Below are 23,010 nucleotides of genomic sequence, written 5' to 3' on the forward strand. Positions count from 1 at the left end.
TATTCAACACAAGAACCAGGAAAAAAAAAAACTCCAAGCTAATGCACTGCTTCTGGCTATTAAAAAAATAAATTACAAAGATAAAAATGATTTGAGAATTTTTTTAATGTCATGTTTAAAAACACATTACAAAAAAGAAACAGGCTAAGTCTATTTTTTTCTTTAAATAATAAAAAGCGGGGGCTTTATGTTTAAATGACGGATCTTGCTTAAAAATAATTTAAAGTTTAAAATGAATTGTATAAAAAGGTTCTATAATTTTTTATATTAAATAAAGATTATTGATGTGATGACTTCCCTACGTAGATGAGATTGATTTTTCATTTAAGTTAATCAAACATTTTCATTTTATATATATGTACAAACGCACACATTTATGTATTTATTTATAACTTGGGTCTTCATTCCTCACAATTTAAAGCCTGATATTTATCTCTGAAGGTTTGAAAACATGCAATGAGTATCATGCAAATTCAGAACGGACATAGCAGATCAAATAAAATAAAAAAAGCTAACACCAACAGACACTTAAAAACAAAACGAAATGATTTGAGGAGTATCAAATTAATACAAATGCTGAAATACTGAACAAAACGGTGTTAGCTTTCAAGCCAATGGCCGTTCTGCGATGACTAATGGAGCCTGCCTCTGGGGAAACAGCATCACCTTTAAATATTTCTGCAAAGTTTGTTAGACTTTTCCTGGGAGTCTGGTAAGCAGGCAACATGCTGTCGTTGTTAGAAGACACAAACTAAAAGTCACCAATATCAAAAGTAAAAGTAACCAACACCCAACTGGCATGAGCAACACAATGGCCGTTCTACACTAACTTCCCGGGCGAGTGACCCCCTCCCCCCCCCGACACACACACGCACACACAATTTCATGACATCCTCTCGTGTTCCCTACTTTTATTTGCCCATTTTACACACCAAAATGCAAGAATTTTATAGACTCGTATATTAGGGGTGTCAAACTCATCTGCACAGGGAGCCTAAATCCAAAAAACGCTTGAGGTTGCGGGCCAAACAAGGTAAACATTTTTTGAACACACTAAAGCTACACTTTTTTTCAAAACTTTTTAAACCTTTAAAGTATTCTGTCATATTAATCCAGAATACATCAAATAAACCTTAAATAACATATAAGATTTTGCTCTCTATAAAAATATATTCTGTAAAAATTATACAAATATGTACATGCTGCACAACAAAACAAAGCCTGAAAATATTAATTATAAGAAATACATCAAATCAGCCTGTTGTCTGATATTTTGTCTGTTTTGTTAGAGCTGGACTCCTGGAATCATTTATAGCACTTAGTTCATTTCTGCTGGTTTCTAAACCTGTTGTTATTATTAATATCATTTTTAGGTCTAATAAAACATTAACACTGAAATCACTTAATCACTGGGATTACTCCAAAAATATTTGGTATGTTCCTGATTTTGTGCAACATCAACTTGAAAAAATCCTCCAAAAAATCTCAAGACATTCATAAATAAATGATCTATTGTTTATTTACTATCTCAAAAAGCGCAGCTGTTTTACTGCCTGCATTACCTGCCGTCTTTATGGCATCTTTATGTCAAATAACGACAGGCAAACGTAAAAATGCATTTGATATGGAAAATAAAGACACGGCAGTCTACTATAGTTAATAAAGAATAGTATTATTAGCATGAGCTGAGACATCTAAAGACCCACAATGATTCGGGTGTGGACCAACCGCGACTGCCCTCCGTGCTCAGCTGGCGTTCACCTGCGCCGACCACCCCTCCCCTTTTCCTTTCCACACATTAGCGGCATCTTCTCAAAGAATGGAGCACGTGCGGCTGCGAGGGCGCCAGTTCGCAGGTCTCAGGCTGTTATTAGCTCTGTGTTATAACAGATAATAGTAAACAAATAGTGCTGGAGATTTCTTTTTATTTTTTATTTTCTTACAAGCACTGAGATGCCAGCCCCCTTTAAATTTGCACCCCGGTCAATTGCCCGCGCCTAAAACCGCTACTGACCACAATAACTCGTAAAATATAGCATCAAAAAATGCAGAAGCTTCACAGGAAACTATCCAGAATCTAAAACAAACATTCTGACTCAAGAAGAATACTAACATCTCTAAACACCACAGTTAAGTCTGTAAGAATGTTCCTTGGAATCTGGTTGAGAGGCAACAGTGCTTTAGATTGACATGTTGTCTATACCTCTTAATTGAAAAAGACAAAAAACAAAGATAAAAAAAAACAAAGAATTTAATAAAAAATCTAAATGTATAACTAAAAATGAAGGAAACATATTCCTACCTGGGATGCATCACTAGATTCATCGAAAGCCTCCAAAAAGTCAGTGGGACTTTTCCTCAGAGTCTGGTCAGCAGGCAGTGTGTTGTCATTGTAAGAGGACACAAACTTAAAGTCACTGGTTCTAGATCCTGTTGTCAGGTAGGCGTCATAATTGTAAGCGCTGCGTAAAGTTCCTGTGCCGTCAACATCTGCATAATTAGGAGGCAGATAACCACTGGGGATGGCAACTGCTCCATCAAACAACAGTCGGGGCTTTCTCCTGCGACAAAACCTCACACCCAAGATGATGATGATGAAGGTCAGGAAGAAGGTGGACACACAAACCAGAGCGATGATCAGATAGGAAGTCAGTTTGGAGTTCTTCTCATCGTAAGAAATATCCTTCAGTTCTGGCACCTCAGCCAAGTTATCCGAGATCAGTAAATACATGGCACAGGTGGCAGACAGAGAGGGCTGTCCGTTATCTTTGACTGCCACAATCAGGTTCTGTTTCATGCTGTCAGATTGGGAAATGTCCCGCTGCGTCCTGATCTCTCCACTGTGCAGACCAATGGTGAAAAGTCCTGGATCAGTGGATTTGACTATATGATAGGACAGCCAAGCGTTCTGTCCAGAGTCAGCGTCCACCGCAATCACTTTGGACACCAGAGAGCCTCCATGTGCAGCTTTGGGGACCAGCTCAGTCATGAAGGAGCTGCCTTCTGGGGCGGGGTACAGAATCTGAGGAGAGTTGTCGTTAACATCCGAGATGAACACACTCACGCTCACGTTGCTGCTCAGTGGAGGAGAACCGTTGTCTCTGGCCATCACCTGCACTTGAAAACTCCTCAACTGTTCATAATCAAATGACCTGACAGTGTGGATCAGCCCTGTGTCTCCGTTCACAGAGACATAGGAGGACACCGGGGCTCCGTTCACCTCAGCAGCTAGCAGAGAATAAATCACTGTACCGTTTTGTCTCCAGTCGGGGTCTCGAGCGCTCACAGAACATAAAGTGGAGCCAGCCTGGTTGTTTTCGCTCACATATGCGCTGTACGACTGTTCCTCAAACGCAGGTGGGTTGTCGTTGATGTCGGCTACAGATAAGTGAACAGTTTTAGACGAGGACAGAGGTGGAGAGCCCTCATCAGTGGCGCTGATGGTAATGTTGTAATCAAACACTAGTTCACGGTCCAGCTGTCCTGTGCTCACCAAAGAATAATAGTTTTTGATGGAAGGAACCAACTTAAAAGGAGCATTTCCTTGAATGGAGCAGCGGACCTGTCCATTCTTGTCAGAGTCTCTGTCCTGCACGTTAATGATGCCCACCTCTGTACCAGGAGGGGCGTTCTCTGGGATGGAGCTGGACAGAGATTTGACAATAATTTCTGGAGCGTTATCATTTACATCAGTGATATCAATAACCACTTTTGCTTCTGAAGTCAACCCATACCCATCTTTCGCTTCAATCATTACTTCATACTTTAAATCCTCCTCATAATCTATGTTACCTGTTACTTTTATTTCTCCAGTTTTTTCAGCAAGCGAAAATATATTTTGCGTTTTGTCAGACAATCTGCTAAATTCATAAGTTATCTCTCCATTTATTCCTTCATCTGCATCTGATGCACTCACTCTGATAACTGGAGTGTTTATTGGAGAGTTCTCTTGTAAATTCGCTGTATAAACGGACTCAGAAAACAAAGGAGCGTTATCATTAGCATCAAGTACTGTGACATGGATGACTACAGTCCCTGATCTCTGAGGAGAACCGCCATCTACAGCCGTCAGCAATAATTTCAGCTCCTGCTGCTCCTCTCGATCTAATTCTTTATCCAAAACCAGTTCTCCGTATTTATTCCCAGCATTTGTTGTCTGAACATTTAGCGCAAAATGGGCGTTTTCCTGCAGAACGTAGCTCTGAACTGCGTTCAGGCCTATGTCTGCGTCATGGGCAGCATTAATGCGATACCGAGCTCCTTTGTCAGCTGATTCCCTAATTTCCAGCTTTATTATGTCTTTCGGAAACACCGGCGCGTTGTCATTAATGTCTTGAATCTGCAAGGATAATCGGTGCATCTCCAGAGGATTTTCTAACAGCAGGTCAAATTTGAGAACGCACGTCGGCATTTCTTTACAATGCTCCTCCCTGTCTATTCTTCCAGAAACGAACAAGTCGCCGTTTTCCTGGTTTATTCCACAATATTCCTTTCCATGTTTTTTCATCTCAACACGAGGTTTACGAGCAGCTAGCCTCCCCAGTTCGAGTCCGAGATCCTTGGCGATATTTCCAAAAACAGATCCGAGCTTCATCTCTTCTTGCACGGTGTAGCTCAGGTCTCCATTTACGCAGCTCCCGAGAACAAAGACAAAGAAAAGGCCAACTCTCTGTGAAACGTCCACTGAAAATAACCCCATAATATACTAAAGCAATCCTTCCGAAGAACTAAAACTGTTTTCTTTCCTCTAGGTAGAAGTAGTTTCTTCTTTTTCACAAAAGAAAAAAAACGTCGCTGTAACCTTGATTCGAAGTGGACAGAGCGCAGTGTCAGTAATGGGTGGTATGCAATCCTACCGAACAAACTTGATTTTTAAGGTGGTCTACAGTGACACCGTGAGTACAGATATAATATTTACACTTCTTTCACAACATCGAATAATTTTCAGAACAGAAAGTCAACCTAAAAGAAAAAAAAAGTCTGGTATATTTTTGTTAAATACCCATGAACAATGAGGAGCTAACAATTTCACAAAAGAAGACTTCAGGTCCATATACTATAACTCAACTTCAAGAGAACGTCAAAATAAATAAATAATATAAAATAATAGAGTTAACATTTTATTTAAAAAAAAGGGATTGTAGGCATATTTTAATATTTCCTCATTTTTAAACAGTGAAAAAAAGTTATAAAACGAAGTTATGTCTTTATTTTTGCATCAACTGTGAGGTATTCTAAAAGAGAAAATAGTTGTCTATTGTTTTTTAATCATTTATGTAGACTTGTTTTTTTTAGTAAGCAAAGGAGTTTTTGTACTTTACTTCACCCTTGCTCCCACTTTAAAAGCAAAAACAATAGAGAGTAAAGTATTTTATTGTGTTTATAACTGATTGACAAAAAGTTAAAGAAACTATAAGGTAAGTATGAGGGGAAAAAAACAAGTTTACAGTAAAATCAATTGCTGGGAGAGACCAACAGCAGTGCTTTTTCAAGCAGCATTCTAAATATTAGACCTTCCCATCTGCATTTCACTATATACTAACTTTACAGTGAAACACAATATTTTGTCGTCAACGTCCAGTGCAAATTTTAAGCAGAAATATACATGAAAAGAGTCTAAAAACTTTTTAAACAAAAGCTACAATTGTTCCGTATCCTCAACAGTTTTAGTACCAAGGACAGCGACCCAAACTTTAAATGTCCCCTTTTCCTCAAAAAATACAATTTTAAGACATTGTTGAGAATATAAGGACATTCAGAAGTAGAGCACAGTTAGGATAAGACAAATGAAGTAACCGTGGTACAAAAATAAAATAATAGTTTAGATTCTTAAACGTTTTTTTAGGTTGAAGACACGTCACAACTAGGCACCGCTGATCAAATGACTGATAAAAAGTGTATTACAACGTCAGAGTCCAAACATTGAAGTTATGATTTTTTTTTCTTTTCAATTTTTTTTCCAACGCACAGCTACATCTGAATCAAACACTGGCTGTTCAAAAGTGATTCAGGAAAAATATGACCTATAGGCATAAAGTAAGCAATGACATAAAAAAATGTAATCGAAGCAGGTTTGAAATCAGAAAAGTATAAACAATCTATGTGATACGTTTAATAGATTTAAAAACAGGTTCAGAAGCTACCTTATGTAAAAAAATAAATAAAGATGGTGAGCAGTAAATGGTGTATACTTTTGCATAATCCTTCCTTGTTTGCCAAAAGCGCTTTACAGTCGCAGTCCCATTCACACACTGATGGCAGCTTCCACAAGATAATAGTATTAAAGTGTTATTTATGATACATTTTAGCATTAAAACTACAAAAAAGACAATGATAAAACCACTGAAGATCTCCTTCTGACATTTAACAATGGAAATATTTGCAATGTAACAATAAGCTCCTGTCTCAGAGGTATAAGAATCTATAATATATAGCAAAAGTCCTCCCTTCATAAATTCATAAAATTACCAGTAAGAGCATTGAGCAGTCAAAACAAATATATGTATGTGTCTTAGATCTTATATATCCTAAAACAACACATTAGTATTGGTTATTTTAAAGTGAATAATCTTAAATCTGCAGGAAAAGTTTGTTCTATAAAATGACAACTGATTAAAAAGGAAATCTGTTTACATGGTCAATACTGAGCTGAAAAAATGTAATAACCACTTGTAAACGTGCAGACAGTTTAATTTTAACTGTTCACTCATTAACAAAACTGCAGTGTTCTGGATAAAGAAATCTTGGATAAAGCTGTGGAAAAGGCTACATCTGAAAACCATTCTGAGCATTTTAGCTGGATCTCTGACATTAAAAGGAGAGGATATTTGGGAAACTGTTAAAATAATGAAACATGATGACAAACAATTATTTGGCCTGTGATAACTCCTGATGAAGAACAGTATGAAAATAATTAACTGTTAATTTTTAACTGAATCTGAATTCAAGTATTTATCCTGTAGATTCGACTAACTAAAAACTTGTTCAGGAATATCAACAGTCTTCAGGTCTCTTCAGTCTAAAGTCTGCAGCTCTGTCATTTTAGGAAAAAACAAAAGAGATTTCTTCAACCAAGGTGTTTAGCAAAACCTTTAAACTTTCCAATTGAAAAATCCAAAAATCCTACTATTATTGTTAAAAAACAATACAGAACAAAAAAAAACGAAGTGGATATTTAATAGAATTAGATGATTTGATTACATTGGATAAACCTTCATGAAAATACTCAAATAAGTTTTCAATAATTAAAGTCTCCGTTAACGATGTACTAGCTATGTCAATTACTCACATTAAAAATTAAAAGTATATAAATAGTCTGCATAATAAATCGCAACTGTATTGCTATCGCGATATCAAACTGTACATTATGCATAAACCTTAAAGGTTACCTTAAAGGTGCTAAAACAATCTGACAGTTTGAAGAATTTAACAAATCAAATAAATCTATTCATGCATTTGACAAATCATTTAGACCCCTTCAAGTTGTTAAACAATTGGATGAAGCCCTTTTATGTTAGATGTTCGCCTGCTATGTAGACTAGGGTTGTTTGGAGTATAAGTTAAGTTATTTTGACTCTTATTTAAATTAAACTTTTGTAGTGAAATGGAAATTATGTATTTAGTTGTTTTGCTATTTGTTCATGTATTGCAAGTTATATAATCATCGCAATATTGATCATTAATATCGCAGGTTTTCCTCACATCCTGCAGCCTTGCATTAAAAGTTTGTATCAAAACAGATACCAAATTAGAATTTTCAATTTAGGCTTTGAAACACTGCTATTGTTGCATCATTCTTCATCTTAAAACAAAATAAAATTGCAATACGAAAAAAAAAGGACAAACAAAGAAAAAACCTCCATGAACAGAATTTCCCTTGGAAAGACAAAAAGCAACGTAACATACCTCAGAAGATTTATCATCATCTCCAAACACATCATCAAAGTCGGTGGGACTCTTCTTCAGAGTCTGGTCAGCAGGCAGCGTGTTGTCATTGTAAGAGGACACAAACTTAAAGTCACTGGTTCTAGATCCTGTTGTCAGGTACGCGTCATAATTGTAAGCGCTGCGTAAAGTTCCTGTGCCGTCAACATCTGCGTAATTAGGAGGCAGATAACCGCTGGGGATGGCAACTGCTCCATCAAACAACAGTCGGGGCTTTCTCCTTTGACAAAACCTCACACCCAAGATGATGATGATGAAGGTCAGGAAGAAGGTGGACACACAAACCAGAGCGATGATCAGATAGGAAGTCAGTTTGGAGTTCTTCTCATCGTAAGAAATATCCTTCAGTTCTGGCACCTCAGCCAAGTTATCCGAGATCAGTAAATACATGGCACAGGTGGCAGACAGAGAGGGCTGTCCGTTATCTTTGACTTCCACAATCAGGTTCTGTTTCATGCTGTCAGATTGGGAAATGTCCCGCTGCGTCCTGATCTCTCCACTGTGCAGACCAATGGTGAAAAGTCCTGGATCAGTGGATTTGACTATATGATAGGACAGCCAGGCGTTCTGTCCAGAGTCAGCGTCCACCGCGATCACTTTGGACACCAGAGAGCCTCCATGTGCAGCTTTGGGGACCAGCTCAGTCATGAAGGAGCTGCCCTCTGGGGCGGGGTACAGAATCTGAGGAGAGTTGTCGTTCACATCTGAGATGAACACACTCACACTCACATTGCTGCTCAGTGGAGGAGAACCGTTGTCTCTGGCCATCACCTGCACTTGAAAACTCCTCAACTGTTCATAATCAAACGACCTGACAGCGTGGATCAGCCCCGTGTCTCCGTTCACAGAGACATAGGAGGACACCGGGACTCCATTCACCTCAGCAGCTAGCAGAGAATAAATCACTGTACCGTTTTGTCTCCAGTCGGGGTCTCGAGCACTCACAGAACATAAAGTGGAGCCAGCTTGGTTGTTTTCGCTCACATATGCGCTGTACGACTGTTCCTCAAACACAGGTGGGTTGTCGTTGATGTCAGCTACAGATAAGTGGACAGTTTTAGACGAGGACAGAGGTGGAGAGCCCTCATCAGTGGCACTGATGGTAATGTTGTAATCAGACACTAGTTCACGGTCCAGCTGTCCTGTGCTCACCACAGAATAATAGTTTTTGATGGAAGGAACCAACTTAAAAGGAGAATTTGATTCAATGTAACAGCGTACTTGTCGGTTCCTGTCAGAGTCTTTGTCCTGCACGTTAATGATGCCCACCTCTGTACCAGGAGGGGCGTTCTCTGGGATGGGATTAGACAGAGACTTCACATTAATTATTGGAGCATTGTCGTTTAAATCAAGAACGTCAATAATCAGAGTTGCATAAGAAACTAATCCCATGCCATCTTTTGCACTGATTTGCATTTCATATGAAGATGCTCTCTCATAGTCTATATTTCCTGTTACAGTTACCTCACCTGACTTGTAGTTTAAAGAAAAAGCGTCACTGTTTTCATCTACATGATCAAATCCATAAGTAATTTCGCAGTTTATTCCTTCATCTGCATCAATGGCAGAAACAGTGAGAACGACAGTGCCTGCAGGAGAATTTTCAGGCAGAGTTGCTTTATAGACACTCTGGCTGAACACAGGAACGTTATCATTAGCGTCCAGCACTGTGACGTGTATGACTACAGTACCTGATCTCTGAGGAGATCCTCCATCAAATGCTGTAAGCAACAGAGAAATGTCTTTTTTCTCCTCCCTGTCTAATTCTTTGTACAAGATTAGTTCGCAGTATTTCCGTCCACCTGCTCTTGTATTTATTTCTAACTTGAAATGATCATTCTCCTGAAGTGAATAGGTCTGAACAGTATTTTCTCCTATGTCGCCATCATGTGCTTCTCCTAAAAGAAAACGCTCTCCTTTATGGGCAGATTCCGTAATTTCGAATCTTTGAGATTCCTCCTTAAATTGTGGTGAATTATCGTTAACATCTTGAATATTTAAATGAATGCGGTGCAGTTCTAAAGGATTTTCTAGCACAAGTTCTTGTTTAACAACACACGATGGCTTTTTTGCGCAAAGCGCCTCCCTGTCGATCCTTTCTTTAACAATTATCTCTCCCGTCTTCAGGTTAACTGCGCAGCACTGAACACTGTTGTCCTCCGGATCCAGCCGCGCCCTTCGTGCGGACAATTTGGCAGAATCAAGTCCCAGATCCTTTGCGATGTTTCCGATAACAGATCCTCTTTTCATCTCCTCGGGAACAGAGTAGCTCACGTCTCCAGTGATGGGGCAGAGAGCCAGACAGACAAAAGCAAGGCCGCGGTAAAGCTCACGGAGACTGGTTTTCATTTTGAATGCCACAAAAACGAACACCTTTGTGCAAAATTTGCTAAAGAAAAATAAAATAAAATAAAAATAAACAAAAGTTCGTGGATTTAAAAAATAAAAACGATTTACTTCGCGATGAAATTATGATGTGCACGGCTACACGCAGTGAGCAGGAAAGCAGAGTGAGTATCTGCTGACAAAAAAAGTGGAGTCTGGTGCAGCCTTACTCATTTTTTGGTCCACACTGACACCCTGAGTACGTCTTCAGGAATAACAACATTCGTGTTTTTTTCTGTTCATGTATATAGTTTTAATGTCCTGTATCTTTTGAAAAACTTAGTTTATTCAACACAAGAACCAGGAAAAAAAAAAACTCCAAGCTAATGCACTGCTTCTGGCTATTAAAAAAATAAATTACAAAGATAAAAATGATTTGAGAATTTTTTTAATGTCATGTTTAAAAACACATTACAAAAAAGAAACAGGCTAAGTCTATTTTTTTCTTTAAATAATAAAAAGCGGGGGCTTTATGTTTAAATGACGGATCTTGCTTAAAAATAATTTAAAGTTTAAAATGAATTGTATAAAAAGGTTCTATAATTTTTTATATTAAATAAAGATTATTGATGTGATGACTTCCCTACGTAGATGAGATTGATTTTTCATTTAAGTTAATCAAACATTTTCATTTTATATATATGTACAAACGCACACATTTATGTATTTATTTATAACTTGGGTCTTCATTCCTCACAATTTAAAGCCTGATATTTATCTCTGAAGGTTTGAAAACATGCAATGAGTATCATGCAAATTCAGAACGGACATAGCAGATCAAATAAAATAAAAAAAGCTAACACCAACAGACACTTAAAAACAAAACGAAATGATTTGAGGAGTATCAAATTAATACAAATGCTGAAATACTGAACAAAACGGTGTTAGCTTTCAAGCCAATGGCCGTTCTGCGATGACTAATGGAGCCTGCCTCTGGGGAAACAGCATCACCTTTAAATATTTCTGCAAAGTTTGTTAGACTTTTCCTGGGAGTCTGGTAAGCAGGCAACATGCTGTCGTTGTTAGAAGACACAAACTAAAAGTCACCAATATCAAAAGTAAAAGTAACCAACACCCAACTGGCATGAGCAACACAATGGCCGTTCTACACTAACTTCCCGGGCGAGTGACCCCCTCCCCCCCCCCGACACACACACGCACACACAATTTCATGACATCCTCTCGTGTTCCCTACTTTTATTTGCCCATTTTACACACCAAAATGCAAGAATTTTATAGACTCGTATATTAGGGGTGTCAAACTCATCTGCACAGGGAGCCTAAATCCAAAAAACGCTTGAGGTTGCGGGCCAAACAAGGTAAACATTTTTTGAACACACTAAAGCTACACTTTTTTTCAAAACTTTTTAAACCTTTAAAGTATTCTGTCATATTAATCCAGAATACATCAAATAAACCTTAAATAACATATAAGATTTTGCTCTCTATAAAAATATATTCTGTAAAAATTATACAAATATGTACATGCTGCACAACAAAACAAAGCCTGAAAATATTAATTATAAGAAATACATCAAATCAGCCTGTTGTCTGATATTTTGTCTGTTTTGTTAGAGCTGGACTCCTGGAATCATTTATAGCACTTAGTTCATTTCTGCTGGTTTCTAAACCTGTTGTTATTATTAATATCATTTTTAGGTCTAATAAAACATTAACACTGAAATCACTTAATCACTGGGATTACTCCAAAAATATTTGGTATGTTCCTGATTTTGTGCAACATCAACTTGAAAAAATCCTCCAAAAAATCTCAAGACATTCATAAATAAATGATCTATTGTTTATTTACTATCTCAAAAAGCGCAGCTGTTTTACTGCCTGCATTACCTGCCGTCTTTATGGCATCTTTATGTCAAATAACGACAGGCAAACGTAAAAATGCATTTGATATGGAAAATAAAGACACGGCAGTCTACTATAGTTAATAAAGAATAGTATTATTAGCATGAGCTGAGACATCTAAAGACCCACAATGATTCGGGTGTGGACCAACCGCGACTGCCCTCCGTGCTCAGCTGGCGCTCACCTGCGCCGACCACCCCTCCCCTTTTCCTTTCCACACATTAGCGGCATCTTCTCAAAGAATGGAGCACGTGCGGCTGCGAGGGCGCCAGTTCGCAGGTCTCAGGCTGTTATTAGCTCTGTGTTATAACAGATAATAGTAAACAAATAGTGCTGGAGATTTCTTTTTATTTTTTATTTTCTTACAAGCACTGAGATGCCAGCCCCCTTTAAATTTGCACCCCGGTCAATTGCCCGCGCCTAAAACCGCTACTGACCACAATAACTCGTAAAATATAGCATCAAAAAATGCAGAAGCTTCACAGGAAACTATCCAGAATCTAAAACAAACATTCTGACTCAAGAAGAATACTAACATCTCTAAACACCACAGTTAAGTCTGTAAGAATGTTCCTTGGAATCTGGTTGAGAGGCAACAGTGCTTTAGATTGACATGTTGTCTATACCTCTTAATTGAAAAAGACAAAAAACAAAGATAAAAAAAAACAAAGAATTTAATAAAAAATCTAAATGTATAACTAAAAATGAAGGAAACATATTCCTACCTGGGATGCATCACTAGATTCATCGAAAGCCTCCAAAAAGTCAGTGGGACTTTTCCTCAGAGTCTGGTCAGCAGGCAGTGTGTTGTCATTGTAAGAGGACACAAACTTAAAGTCACTGGTTCTAGATCCTGTTGTCAGGTAGGCGTCATAATTGTAAGCGCTGCGTAAAGTTCCTGTGCCGTCAACATCTGCATAATTAGGAGGCAGATAACCACTGGGGATGGCAACTGCTCCATCAAACAACAGTCGGGGCTTTCTCCTGCGACAAAACCTCACACCCAAGATGATGATGATGAAGGTCAGGAAGAAGGTGGACACACAAACCAGAGCGATGATCAGATAGGAAGTCAGTTTGGAGTTCTTCTCATCGTAAGAAATATCCTTCAGTTCTGGCACCTCAGCCAAGTTATCCGAGATCAGTAAATACATGGCACAGGTGGCAGACAGAGAGGGCTGTCCGTTATCTTTGACTGCCACAATCAGGTTCTGTTTCATGCTGTCAGATTGGGAAATGTCCCGCTGCGTCCTGATCTCTCCACTGTGCAGACCAATGGTGAAAAGTCCTGGATCAGTGGATTTGACTATATGATAGGACAGCCAAGCGTTCTGTCCAGAGTCAGCGTCCACCGCAATCACTTTGGACACCAGAGAGCCTCCATGTGCAGCTTTGGGGACCAGCTCAGTCATGAAGGAGCTGCCTTCTGGGGCGGGGTACAGAATCTGAGGAGAGTTGTCGTTAACATCCGAGATGAACACACTCACGCTCACGTTGCTGCTCAGTGGAGGAGAACCGTTGTCTCTGGCCATCACCTGCACTTGAAAACTCCTCAACTGTTCATAATCAAATGACCTGACAGTGTGGATCAGCCCTGTGTCTCCGTTCACAGAGACATAGGAGGACACCGGGGCTCCGTTCACCTCAGCAGCTAGCAGAGAATAAATCACTGTACCGTTTTGTCTCCAGTCGGGGTCTCGAGCGCTCACAGAACATAAAGTGGAGCCAGCCTGGTTGTTTTCGCTCACATATGCGCTGTACGACTGTTCCTCAAACGCAGGTGGGTTGTCGTTGATGTCGGCTACAGATAAGTGAACAGTTTTAGACGAGGACAGAGGTGGAGAGCCCTCATCAGTGGCGCTGATGGTAATGTTGTAATCAAACACTAGTTCACGGTCCAGCTGTCCTGTGCTCACCAAAGAATAATAGTTTTTGATGGAAGGAACCAACTTAAAAGGAGCATTTCCTTGAATGGAGCAGCGGACCTGTCCATTCTTGTCAGAGTCTCTGTCCTGCACGTTAATGATGCCCACCTCTGTACCAGGAGGGGCGTTCTCTGGGATGGAGCTGGACAGAGATTTGACAATAATTTCTGGAGCGTTATCATTTACATCAGTGATATCAATAACCACTTTTGCTTCTGAAGTCAACCCATACCCATCTTTCGCTTCAATCATTACTTCATACTTTAAATCCTCCTCATAATCTATGTTACCTGTTACTTTTATTTCTCCAGTTTTTTCAGCAAGCGAAAATATATTTTGCGTTTTGTCAGACAATCTGCTAAATTCATAAGTTATCTCTCCATTTATTCCTTCATCTGCATCTGATGCACTCACTCTGATAACTGGAGTGTTTATTGGAGAGTTCTCTTGTAAATTCGCTGTATAAACGGACTCAGAAAACAAAGGAGCGTTATCATTAGCATCAAGTACTGTGACATGGATGACTACAGTCCCTGATCTCTGAGGAGAACCGCCATCTACAGCCGTCAGCAATAATTTCAGCTCCTGCTGCTCCTCTCGATCTAATTCTTTATCCAAAACCAGTTCTCCGTATTTATTCCCAGCATTTGTTGTCTGAACATTTAGCGCAAAATGGGCGTTTTCCTGCAGAACGTAGCTCTGAACTGCGTTCAGGCCTATGTCTGCGTCATGGGCAGCATTAATGCGATACCGAGCTCCTTTGTCAGCTGATTCCCTAATTTCCAGCTTTATTATGTCTTTCGGAAACACCGGCGCGTTGTCATTAATGTCTTGAATCTGCAAGGATAATCGGTGCATCTCCAGAGGATTTTCTAACAGCAGGTCAAATTTGAGAACGCACGTCGGCATTTCTTTACAATGCTCCTCCCTGTCTATTCTTCCAGAAACGAACAAGTCGCCGTTTTCCTGGTTTATTCCACAATATTCCTTTCCATGTTTTTTCATCTCAACACGAGGTTTACGAGCAGCTAGCCTCCCCAGTTCGAGTCCGAGATCCTTGGCGATATTTCCAAAAACAGATCCGAGCTTCATCTCTTCTTGCACGGTGTAGCTCAGGTCTCCATTTACGCAGCTCCCGAGAACAAAGACAAAGAAAAGGCCAACTCTCTGTGAAACGTCCACTGAAAATAACCCCATAATATACTAAAGCAATCCTTCCGAAGAACTAAAACTGTTTTCTTTCCTCTAGGTAGAAGTAGTTTCTTCTTTTTCACAAAAGAAAAAAAACGTCGCTGTAACCTTGATTCGAAGTGGACAGAGCGCAGTGTCAGTAATGGGTGGTATGCAATCCTACCGAACAAACTTGATTTTTAAGGTGGTCTACAGTGACACCGTGAGTACAGATATAATATTTACACTTCTTTCACAACATCGAATAATTTTCAGAACAGAAAGTCAACCTAAAAGAAAAAAAAAGTCTGGTATATTTTTGTTAAATACCCATGAACAATGAGGAGCTAACAATTTCACAAAAGAAGACTTCAGGTCCATATACTATAACTCAACTTCAAGAGAACGTCAAAATAAATAAATAATATAAAATAATAGAGTTAACATTTTATTTAAAAAAAAGGGATTGTAGGCATATTTTAATATTTCCTCATTTTTAAACAGTGAAAAAAAGTTATAAAACGAAGTTATGTCTTTATTTTTGCATCAACTGTGAGGTATTCTAAAAGAGAAAATAGTTGTCTATTGTTTTTTAATCATTTATGTAGACTTGTTTTTTTTAGTAAGCAAAGGAGTTTTTGTACTTTACTTCACCCTTGCTCCCACTTTAAAAGCAAAAACAATAGAGAGTAAAGTATTTTATTGTGTTTATAACTGATTGACAAAAAGTTAAAGAAACTATAAGGTAAGTATGAGGGGAAAAAAACAAGTTTACAGTAAAATCAATTGCTGGGAGAGACCAACAGCAGTGCTTTTTCAAGCAGCATTCTAAATATTAGACCTTCCCATCTGCATTTCACTATATACTAACTTTACAGTGAAACACAATATTTTGTCGTCAACGTCCAGTGCAAATTTTAAGCAGAAATATACATGAAAAGAGTCTAAAAACTTTTTAAACAAAAGCTACAATTGTTCCGTATCCTCAACAGTTTTAGTACCAAGGACAGCGACCCAAACTTTAAATGTCCCCTTTTCCTCAAAAAATACAATTTTAAGACATTGTTGAGAATATAAGGACATTCAGAAGTAGAGCACAGTTAGGATAAGACAAATGAAGTAACCGTGGTACAAAAATAAAATAATAGTTTAGATTCTTAAACGTTTTTTTAGGTTGAAGACACGTCACAACTAGGCACCGCTGATCAAATGACTGATAAAAAGTGTATTACAACGTCAGAGTCCAAACATTGAAGTTATGATTTTTTTTTCTTTTCAATTTTTTTTCCAACGCACAGCTACATCTGAATCAAACACTGGCTGTTCAAAAGTGATTCAGGAAAAATATGACCTATAGGCATAAAGTAAGCAATGACATAAAAAAATGTAATCGAAGCAGGTTTGAAATCAGAAAAGTATAAACAATCTATGTGATACGTTTAATAGATTTAAAAACAGGTTCAGAAGCTACCTTATGTAAAAAAATAAATAAAGATGGTGAGCAGTAAATGGTGTATACTTTTGCATAATCCTTCCTTGTTTGCCAAAAGCGCTTTACAGTCGCAGTCCCATTCACACACTGATGGCAGCTTCCACAAGATAATAGTATTAAAGTGTTATTTATGATACATTTTAGCATTAAAACTACAAAAAAGACAATGATAAAACCACTGAAGATCTCCTTCTGACATTTAACAATGGAAATATTTGCAATGTAACAATAAGCTCCTGTCTCAGAGGTATAAGAATCTATAATATATAGCAAAAGTCCTCCCTTCATAAATTCATAAAATTACCAGTAAGAGCATTGAGCAGTCAAAACAAATATATGTATGTGTCTTAGATCTTATATATCCTAAAACAACACATTAGTATTGGTTATTTTAAAGTGAATAATCTTAAATCTGCAGGAAAAGTTTGTTCTATAAAATGACAACTGATTAAAAAGGAAATCTGTTTACATGGTCAATACTGAGCTGAAAAAATGTAATAACCACTTGTAAACGTGCAGACAGTTTAATTTTAACTGTTCACTCATTAACAAAACTGCAGTGTTCTGGATAAAGAAATCTTGGATAAAGCTGTGGAAAAGGCTACATCTGAAAACCATTCTGAGCATTTTAGCTGGATCTCTGACATTAAAAGGAGAGGATATTTGGGAAACTGTTAAAATAATGAAACATGATGACAAACAATTATTTGGCCTGTGATAACTCCTGATGAAGAACAGTATGAAAATAATTAACTGTTAATTTTTAACTGAATCTGAATTCAAGTATTTATCCTGTAGATTCGACTAACTAAAAACTTGTTCAGGAATATCAACAGTCTTCAGGTCTCTTCAGTCTAAAGTCTGCAGCTCTGTCATTTTAGGAAAAAACAAAAGAGATTTCTTCAACCAAGGTGTTTAGCAAAACCTTTAAACTTTCCAATTGAAAAATCCAATAATCCTACTATTATTGTTAAAAAACAATACAGAACAAAAAAAAACGAAGTGGATATTTAATAGAATTAGATGATTTGATTACATTGGATAAACCTTCATGAAAATACTCAAATAAGTTTTCAATAATTAAAGTCTCCGTTAACGATGTACTAGCTATGTCAATTACTCACATTAAAAATTAAAAGTATATAAATAGTCTGCATAATAAATCGCAACTGTATTGCTATCGCGATATCAAACTGTACATTATGCATAAACCTTAAAGGTTACCTTAAAGGTGCTAAAACAATCTGACAGTTTGAAGAATTTAACAAATCAAATAAATCTATTCATGCATTTGACAAATCATTTAGACCCCTTCAAGTTGTTAAACAATTGGATGAAGCCCTTTTATGTTAGATGTTCGCCTGCTATGTAGACTAGGGTTGTTTGGAGTATAAGTTAAGTTATTTTGACTCTTATTTAAATTAAACTTTTGTAGTGAAATGGAAATTATGTATTTAGTTGTTTTGCTATTTGTTCATGTATTGCAAGTTATATAATCATCGCAATATTGATCATTAATATCGCAGGTTTTCCTCACATCCTGCAGCCTTGCATTAAAAGTTTGTATCAAAACAGATACCAAATTAGAATTTTCAATTTAGGCTTTGAAACACTGCTATTGTTGCATCATTCTTCATCTTAAAACAAAATAAAATTGCAATACGAAAAAAAAAGGACAAACAAAGAAAAAACCTCCATGAACAGAATTTCCCTTGGAAAGACAAAAAGCAACGTAACATACCTCAGAAGATTTATCATCATCTCCAAACACATCATCAAAGTCGGTGGGACTCTTCTTCAGAGTCTGGTCAGCAGGCAGCGTGTTGTCATTGTAAGAGGACACAAACTTAAAGTCACTGGTTCTAGATCCTGTTGTCAGGTACGCGTCATAATTGTAAGCGCTGCGTAAAGTTCCTGTGCCGTCAACATCTGCGTAATTAGGAGGCAGATAACCGCTGGGGATGGCAACTGCTCCATCAAACAACAGTCGGGGCTTTCTCCTTTGACAAAACCTCACACCCAAGATGATGATGATGAAGGTCAGGAAGAAGGTGGACACACAAACCAGAGCGATGATCAGATAGGAAGTCAGTTTGGAGTTCTTCTCATCGTAAGAAATATCCTTCAGTTCTGGCACCTCAGCCAAGTTATCCGAGATCAGTAAATACATGGCACAGGTGGCAGACAGAGAGGGCTGTCCGTTATCTTTGACTGCCACAATCAGGTTCTGTTTCATGCTGTCAGATTGGGAAATGTCCCGCTGCGTCCTGATCTCTCCACTGTGCAGACCAATGGTGAAAAGTCCTGGATCAGTGGATTTGACTATATGATAGGACAGCCAGGCGTTCTGTCCAGAGTCAGCGTCCACCGCGATCACTTTGGACACCAGAGAGCCTCCATGTGCAGCTTTGGGGACCAGCTCAGTCATGAAGGAGCTGCCCTCTGGGGCGGGGTACAGAATCTGAGGAGAGTTGTCGTTCACATCTGAGATGAATACACTGACACTCACGTTGCTGCTCAGCGGAGGAGAACCGTTGTCTCTGGCCATCACCTGCACTTGAAAACTCCTCAACTGTTCATAATCAAACGACCTGACAGCGTGGATCAGCCCTGTGTCTCCGTTCACAGAGACATAGGAGGACACCGGGGCTCCGTTCACCTCAGCAGCTAACAGAGAATAAATCACTGTACCGTTTTGTCTCCAGTCGGGGTCTCGAGCGCTCACAGAACATAAAGGGGAGCCAGCTTGGTTGTTTTCGCTCACATATGCACTGTACGACTGTTCCTCAAACACAGGTGGGTTGTCGTTGATGTCAGCTACAGATAAGTGAACAGTTTTAGACGAGGACAGAGGTGGAGAGCCCTCATCAGTGGCGCTGATGGTAATGTTGTAATCAGACACTAGTTCACGGTCCAGCTGTCCTGTGCTCACCACAGAATAATAGTTTTTGATGGAAGGAACCAACTTAAAAGGAGCGTTTCCTTGAATGGAGCAGCGGACCTGTCCGTTCTTGTCAGAGTCTCTGTCCTGCACATTAATGATGCCCACCTCTGTACCAGGAGGGGCGTTCTCTGGGATGGAGCTGGACAAGGATTTTAATAAAATAACGGGTGCATTATCATTTATATCCGTAATATAAATTTTTACTTTGGCATAGGAAGTTATTCCTAGTCCATCTTTTGCTGTGACCCGCAGCTCAAACAAGGACAGAGACTCAAAATCAACGGTTGCAGTCAATCTAATCTCACCTGTTTTTTCATTTATCTCAAATTTAGATTTTGTGTCTTCTGAAATATGTCCAAAGTCATAAGTTACCTCTCCATTTAATCCCTCATCTGCATCATCAGCGCTCACTCTCATTACAACTGCACCTATTGGAGAGTTTTCAGGCAAACGGGCCTCATAGACGCTCTGACTGAACACTGGCACATTGTCATTTGCATCCAACACAGTCACGTGAATAATTACGGTACCTGATTTTGGAGGCGAACCACCATCCAAAGCTGTGAGGAGAAGATCGATTTCCTTTATTTTTTCACGATCAAGCTCTTTATTAAGAATAAGATCCACCGAATTAGTTTCAACGCCCAGTATAAAATTATCATTCCTCTGCAGGTTATATGTCTGCACTGAATATTGACCCACGTCCGCATCATGAGCTTCCTCGATAGGAAAACGAGCCCCTTTTCCTGCTGATTCCGAAATTTCTATCTTAATAAATTCCTTATTAAACCGTGGATAATTGTCATTTATGTCTTGAACGCGAATATTGATTCTATGTAGTTCTAGTGGATTCTCCAACATGAGTTCCTCTTTTAAAACGCAGGATGCTTTGTCTCCGCATAGACCCTCCCTGTCAATTCTACTCGCAACAATCAGATCACCGTTTGAGAGGTTTATAGCCACGTAAATCTTCCTGCTTCCATCGTTATCGATGCGAACTTTTCGATCGGACAGTTTGCCTGCCTCCAGACCTAAGTCTTTGGCGATGTTTCCAATTACTGATCCGCTTCGCATTTCCTCCGATACAGAGTAGCTGAGATCTCCGTTGGCAAGATTAAAAGAAAGCAACAAAGCGACGATTTGCGCTCCAAAGCCGATTGTCGCCAACATATTGTTGAAACAAGTCTTCAAGGTAAAGGAGCAAAGGTAAAAAAATAAAAACAAAAAAACGACTTGAATAGAAAACGAAAACAAAAAACAATGGTTAGAAATCCGTGTGTCGATCTGCTGAAGAACACTGACTGCCAAATGCGTCACAGTGTATGGATTGGACAAAAGAGGTCTGCTACGGCTGGTGCACAGCGACATCGTGCGTAAATCCCTTTAATCTCACATCCAAACTGCATGTCGAAACCTTCTACCAACAATGAGGGACCCATAAACTTGAATCCCGTTGTGCGCTATACTGTCACAAGAATTAAAACTACTAGAAACATTTTTCACAGACTGTTGATATATTAAGGAGTATGCTGTATGCAGAAGACCCACGGGACCAAGAGACCAGGGAAAGAACAATGGACGCAAAACAAGGTATCAAAACAGTTTTCCAAAACTTAAACACTTAACCCAAACAAAAATAAAACACAGAATCTCTAAGCAGTGGATAGAAAAATATCACAAAAAATTAAAGTTGATTTTTTTCCATCTGAAAGGAAAAATACATTTTAAACTGAACTTAAACAGCTGAGAGCGTTAAAATGTAGACGTGTGTGAAGAAGGGAAAGCAAAGACAGAACAGTAGGCACAATCCGTACAAAAATAAAGCAAAAAGCATGACTCCATATCCTGAAAAAAATCATAAATCCGGACGTAAAAGGCACCAACCTATACAAGTTAAGAAATAACAGTCGGTGTTAGATAAGCCTGAATGCGCGATGTAACAAATCATACCAAGCCAGAATCAAGGAGTTAGGACAAAAACTACCCACAATCTCACTATAAATAAACTTAGAAATCTTGTTGAGTTATAAAGATTTTCAATGTTTACAAATACTGAAAAAGAGGCATGAAATCAAGCAATTAATAATGATAAAAAACATAGATTAAAAATGTAAAACTGAATCATAAAGCTATGCTATGAGTAATCAAATTACTCCCTGGTGTGCAAATGCTTTAGTAAAATGTAGCTCGAAAGGAAACACATTTTGAGTCCAAACGACTGAAGAATATGATAAAAAATGAATTTACGAATAAAATTCAACATTGGAGCAAATTTGAACTGTGTATAAAAAGAATATAATCTAAAATTAGAAATTTAAACTTAGAAAAACAACAGCTTCGCATGCCTTAATGTAGCCCACGTTATGAAAAACTAATATATCCTTGAACAAACAACATAATAATGCCCATGTTTGCTTTATATTAACTTTTAAAACCACTCATGGCTAGATATAAATAAGATGGACGTCAAATTGCAAACCAAATATGTTTATTCAAATTTCAGCGAGAGAAAAAAAAAGTCTTTTGATATAAATAAAAAGAAGCAATAAACGGAAATCGAACACTTACATTTTCACTAGAAGTTTGAAAATTGCTAAGCTCTTCTTGGCGTTAATTTGACAAAGAGAAAAAAGCCTGGCATCACTTAATATAAAGCACATCACTCGCAATATAATGTTTATGTGGAAAAAAAAGACTGCATAGAAAATAATGAAAAAGAAAACGTAGAATGTCATACTTGCATTAGTTTTACTAACAGGCTTTTCTTATTTCAAACTTCAGGAAATTTCAGATTCATTCATGAGCAAAATTAAATTTGAAAGCAAGTGACTTTTTGAATTCAGGACCAAGGATAGCGTTAGTGAATGATGGCAAAGATTTCACCTTCAAAACCACAAAGCAAAGCTCTCTATTAACATTGTGTCATCACGTTGTCTTAAGTCAAAACCCAGTCCTTGCGCATGATCGACTAATTAACTTTCATTTAGCACTCAACGCTTTTTGTCTTTATTTTTAATTGAATAATTAAGGTTTTTGATTTGGTGGGTTAATTTTCGCAATAAAATCACGTATGGTTGGAACCCTATAGCGACTTTGAACAATTTATTTGATGATTTGTTTGCTTGCTTTGTTTTATTTTTTTATGTGGTAATATGATGATGTATCTGAACCTTTTCTTTTTTAAATGCAAAGTATTTGGGGATTTTGAAATGGAAAATTTGCTATAAATTGGAGCATTATTTTTTACTTAAATTTCAGATTAAAAATAACATTGATCATTTTTGTAT

General features: G+C 38.1%; 2 protein-coding genes and 1 pseudogene across 12 annotated transcripts in view; all 3 read right to left on the reverse strand.

Moving 5' to 3' along the window:
• The window catches only part of LOC101169865 (protocadherin gamma-C5), a 307,671-nt gene that overhangs the window by 240,504 nt on the left and 44,157 nt on the right, over positions 1 to 23,010 (reverse strand). Inside the window, exon 1 of one of the 10 annotated variants that reach the window (XM_078954155.1) lies at positions 7,906 to 10,495. The exons of 8 other annotated variants lie outside the window; for them this stretch is intronic. In XM_078954155.1, the coding sequence (XP_078810281.1) occupies positions 7,906 to 10,293 (2,388 nt within the window). In that variant the 5' untranslated portion in view covers positions 10,294 to 10,495. Of the gene's footprint in view, positions 1 to 2,302; positions 4,868 to 7,905; positions 10,496 to 23,010 lie in introns of those variants that run through there. One more of the 10 variants, XM_078954147.1, reaches the window with a different exon arrangement.
• LOC111948001 (protocadherin gamma-A6 pseudogene) lies at positions 10,811 to 15,532 on the reverse strand (annotated as a pseudogene). The gene has a single exon (XR_013658550.1). The product of XR_013658550.1 is annotated as a protocadherin gamma-A6 pseudogene (transcript).
• On the reverse strand, positions 16,893 to 22,053 carry LOC111947996 (protocadherin beta-15-like). Its single transcript, XM_023959155.2, has one exon. It carries the CDS (start codon positions 21,089 to 21,091, stop codon positions 18,413 to 18,415), a length of 2,679 nt encoding a protein of 892 aa, XP_023814923.2. The 5' UTR covers positions 21,092 to 22,053; the 3' UTR covers positions 16,893 to 18,412.

Source organism: Oryzias latipes, chromosome 10 (assembly GCF_053564925.1).
Source record: "Oryzias latipes strain Hd-rR chromosome 10, Olatipes_Hd-rR_3.1".
NCBI classification, from domain to species: Eukaryota; Metazoa; Chordata; class Actinopteri; order Beloniformes; family Adrianichthyidae; genus Oryzias; species Oryzias latipes.

Coding starts and splice junctions, on each gene's coding strand:
- LOC111947996 (XM_023959155.2), bottom strand. CDS start 21,091: ATGTCGCTGTGCACCAGCCGTAGCAGACCTCTTTTGTCCAATCCATAC.